Source organism: Sinocyclocheilus rhinocerous, unplaced genomic scaffold (genome assembly GCF_001515625.1).
Source record: "Sinocyclocheilus rhinocerous isolate Xijiao unplaced genomic scaffold, SAMN03320098_v1.1 scaffold5941, whole genome shotgun sequence".
NCBI classification, from domain to species: Eukaryota; Metazoa; Chordata; class Actinopteri; order Cypriniformes; family Cyprinidae; genus Sinocyclocheilus; species Sinocyclocheilus rhinocerous.
This window is the reverse complement of record NW_015627187.1, coordinates 78,534-82,437: the sequence shown is the minus strand read 5'-3', so window position 1 is coordinate 82,437 and position 3,904 is coordinate 78,534. Positions and strand designations below refer to the sequence as shown.

Genomic DNA, 3,904 nt, shown 5'->3' with positions numbered 1-3,904 from the left:
GATGTTATGGATAGTTACTATATGGTTGCCAAGGTGTTGGCTGCTAGGATGTTATGGATAGTTACTATATGGTTGCCAAGGTGTTGGCTGCTAGGATGTTATGGATAGTTACTATATGGTTACCAAGGTGTTGGTTACTTGGATGTTCAGGGTGGTTACAATATGGTTGTCAAGGTGTTGGTTGCTAGGATGTTATGGACAGTTACTATATGGTCGCCAAGGTGTTGGTTGCTAGGATGTTCTAGGTGGTAACTATGTGGTTGCCAAGGTGTTGGTTGCTAGGATGTTCTGGGTGGTTACTATGTGGTTGCCAAGGTGTTGGTTGCTAAGATGTTCTGGATGGTTACTATATGGTTGCCAAGGTGTTGGCTGCTAGGATGTTATGGATAGTTACTATATGGTTGCCAAGGTGTTGGCTGCTAGGATGTTATGGATAGTTACTATATGGTTACCAAGGTGTTGGTTGCTAGGATGTTCTAGGTGGTTACTATGTGGTTGCCAAGGTGTTGGTTGTTAGGATGTTCTGGTTGGTTACTATGTGGTTGCCAAGGTGTTGGTTGCTAAGATGTTCTGGATGGTTACTATATGGTTGCCAAGGTGTTGGTTGATAGTATGATCTAGTTGGTTACTATATGGTTGCCAAGGTGTTGGCTGCTAGGATGTTATGGATAGTTACTATATGGTTACCAAGGTGTTGGCTGCTAGGATGTTATGGATAGTTACTATATGGTTGCCAAGGTGTTGGCTGCTAGGATGTTATGGATAGTTACTATATGGTTACCAAGGTGTTGGTTGCTAGGAATTTTCGGGTGGTTACTAAATCAACATATTTTGTTTTTCCTAAGAATGAAATGAAACACATTACTGTACCTATGCAGATGCGAGCGGGGACGGATGATTGGCTGATCCAGAAAGAGACCCAGGACAGAACCACCAGCAGGCTGGACGGCACGTATGTCTCCAGGATGAAGTACAGGATGCTCCTCTTTAGCTCGAAATGAAAGATCAGCTTGGGATAATTTCCTGGGAAGAGAATCAGAGTCCTTTCATAGGGATATAAAACATTGATGCTGTGCATCCAAGTAAAAAGTCTTCAAGACTATCAATAAATAAAAAATAAGGAGTTATTGGAGTGGTTTTTATGGCTACGTACACACTGTAAGGTTTCAGGAGTGACAACCATATTATTATTATTACAGTTTCATGTGTGTATGGAACAGAATTTACTCTCGAAACTGCGATGATTGACACCATAGCAAAGTTTTGCCATCTCACGCTTTCGGTATCTGCTATTTTAACCGAAGTGTTAATACAGCGACCAAAGACTCATTATGTTTGGCGATTTTAACTAAACCACCGTCAACAGAGGCGTCATGTTTCCTTTATGTTTGGAAGGCTACTTAGTAGAGTGTGCTCTTGAAGGGTTGCCATGTCCACTTATTATAAGCGACGCTTATTAATTGTCTTTGGGCTTGTTGTTTAGGCTTGGCTCATTAAGCGATCCAGTTTACAGAGTTAATAAGACAGGCAGGTGCAGGTCGCGATATTTTGGCATGTGACTTATTTCCAAGATAAAGCATCTGGATTTGAGTTTATTATGGGCCTGTTCTTATTTGATGTTTTTTTTTTCCTAGTAAGATCTGGCAACACTAATGAATCAAAACATATCCTGTGATTTCTTGCACAGCACATATTGAAATACGTCTAAATTGTACGTTTTAGCGTTAATAAAAACGTACAAAAATGTACGTGTTGTGCTTGTAAATGTTACGTATTAATACCTACGTATAAACATGAGACCAGGCTGGGCAGGCAGAGGGTCTTAACCCTTTAAGAAACATGCATGTTTCAAGCCTTTTTCTAAATTTGTGTAGTACATGTGAAATATTCATTTCACTAATGATAGATGCTCCAGGTGTACACACCATAAATATCCCTTAAGTTGTAAAATAATTAATCTGCATGCCGTATGCTCCCTAGCCTAAGACTGCTGTGTGAGTGTTTGGCTTGTCATGTATGAATATTAAAGAGGTTTTATATTATTTATACACATGAGCATTATGCTAATATGTTGCATTGATTCTGAAGCCACTGTAAGATATTTAAGGCAGCAGTCATTCAAAATATTTCAAGGTTTACTTTGTCAGCTGGTGTTACATCCGCTTGATGATTTTGATATATTTTTTATATTATAAACGAATAAAAAAATCTAAATCAAATTAACTTTATGAAAGATAGAATTTTAAGCATGTTATAAATTATAAATATATTTTGAACTCTGCAATGAGTCTTTCATATTTCAGAATAAAACTAAATATGCGTTACAAGATGGTGCATTTATCTGATATGGTTATGCATAAAAATGCAGTCATGTGTAGCCTAGGCCTATATAAATGTTACATTTTGTGACCACTTAAGCAATTACTAGTGAAAAACCGACAGGGTTGTAAATTCTTTACAATCTGTCTATAGAAATATCATATTATTTGAGACCTACAGCTTTCGAGTTGAAGGGTGCACGTCTGTCTGTCCATGGGATATTTGGTTAGATCCATACTGCAGGCCACCGTTGTGGTAATTCTAGAGAAACAGAGAGAAAAAAAAAGAGTGACGTACATGAGAGAATGTTGTTGCTTATATAACACTAGAAATCAGCTCACTGTCTGTGGATGCTACTTTCAAGCTTAATTTTTGGTGCCAGCTGCCCATCTGTACACAAGCTTTGAGTCCCTTACTGCCGCCTCTATTCTTACCCTGTTTTCTGCCATTGTGAACTCTTCCACTGGCCCATAACTATCCCTGCCTCTTTCTAGTTGTCCTCTCATGCCCTTATCCCTCCATCAATTCTCCAGTCAGTCCTTCAACAGTAAACCCTGTCCTCAACCATCTTCTTTCATAAGACCCCAGTAGCATCTGACTGTAGAACAGATCCGGTGAATGACACCTCACCTCAGGGCATACAGCACGGTTCCGTTGGGGAATATCCGGATCAGTCTGTTTTCGACAGTGATGTCATGCAGGAAGGATTTCTTGGAATCCACAATGAATGTATCAGGGACCCAAAGGAGCCCCCCCCGCCCCCCATCCAGACTCAAGCTCTTATTGCCTTCAAACCCGAGCCGCTCGTCTGTCCAGCGCTGCCGGAGGAAGATCGTGGCGGTGTAGTCCTGCCCATTCAACAACAGCACAGCATCCGTAATGATTTAGCAAACAATACAAATATACATTTTCACATTTTATGAACAGCACTACATAAACTGTGTGAGATGAGCCAAAGTTTAATACTTTAGATTAGAAATTGGAACAAACCCTTAACTTTAATTACAAGCAATAATAATATTATTACATTTTAACTAGTATTATTTATGTTTAATTATTATGATGATTATTATTAAGTAATAATAATAATAAAACGACTTTTAAATATTGTTTTTAATTATTTATAAGTATTGTATTATTGTTAATATTTTTAATTATAGTTATTTTATTAATAGTATAAAATAAAGAAATTTGCAAAATAATAAATAATACTTTTCAATATTTTTCAGCTATTAATTATTATTATTATTATTATTTTATGCTTAGCATATTATTATTATTATTGTTATTATTATTATTATTGTCATTATTATTATTATTATTATTGTCATTATTTTTTAAAAATAATTATTATCATTATTATGAAAATAAACCAATTAATAATAATAATAATAATAATTTGTAAATATTTCTATAATATACATAAAATATGAAATAATGTTTTTAATATCATTATTTAATAATAAAATGATTATTTTATTTTGTTTTACTACTACTACTACTACTAATAATAATAATAATAATTATTATTATTATTATTTATAAGTATTGTATTATTATTATTAATGAATTTCATTTTTAATTA

The 3,904-nt window shown here is 35.3% G+C and overlaps 1 protein-coding gene across 1 annotated transcript in view; it reads right to left on the bottom strand.

Moving 5' to 3' along the window:
• LOC107720858 (gamma-aminobutyric acid receptor subunit pi-like) overlaps nucleotides 1-3,904 on the bottom strand; it is a 43,411-nt gene that overhangs the window by 9,116 nt on the left and 30,391 nt on the right. Inside the window, exons 5-7 of the mRNA XM_016528693.1 lie at nucleotides 2,950-3,167; nucleotides 2,494-2,580; nucleotides 871-1,043 (exon numbers count right to left, since the gene is read on the bottom strand). Coding sequence (XP_016384179.1) covers nucleotides 871-1,043; nucleotides 2,494-2,580; nucleotides 2,950-3,167 — 478 coding nt within the window. The remainder of the gene's footprint in view (nucleotides 1-870; nucleotides 1,044-2,493; nucleotides 2,581-2,949; nucleotides 3,168-3,904) is intronic.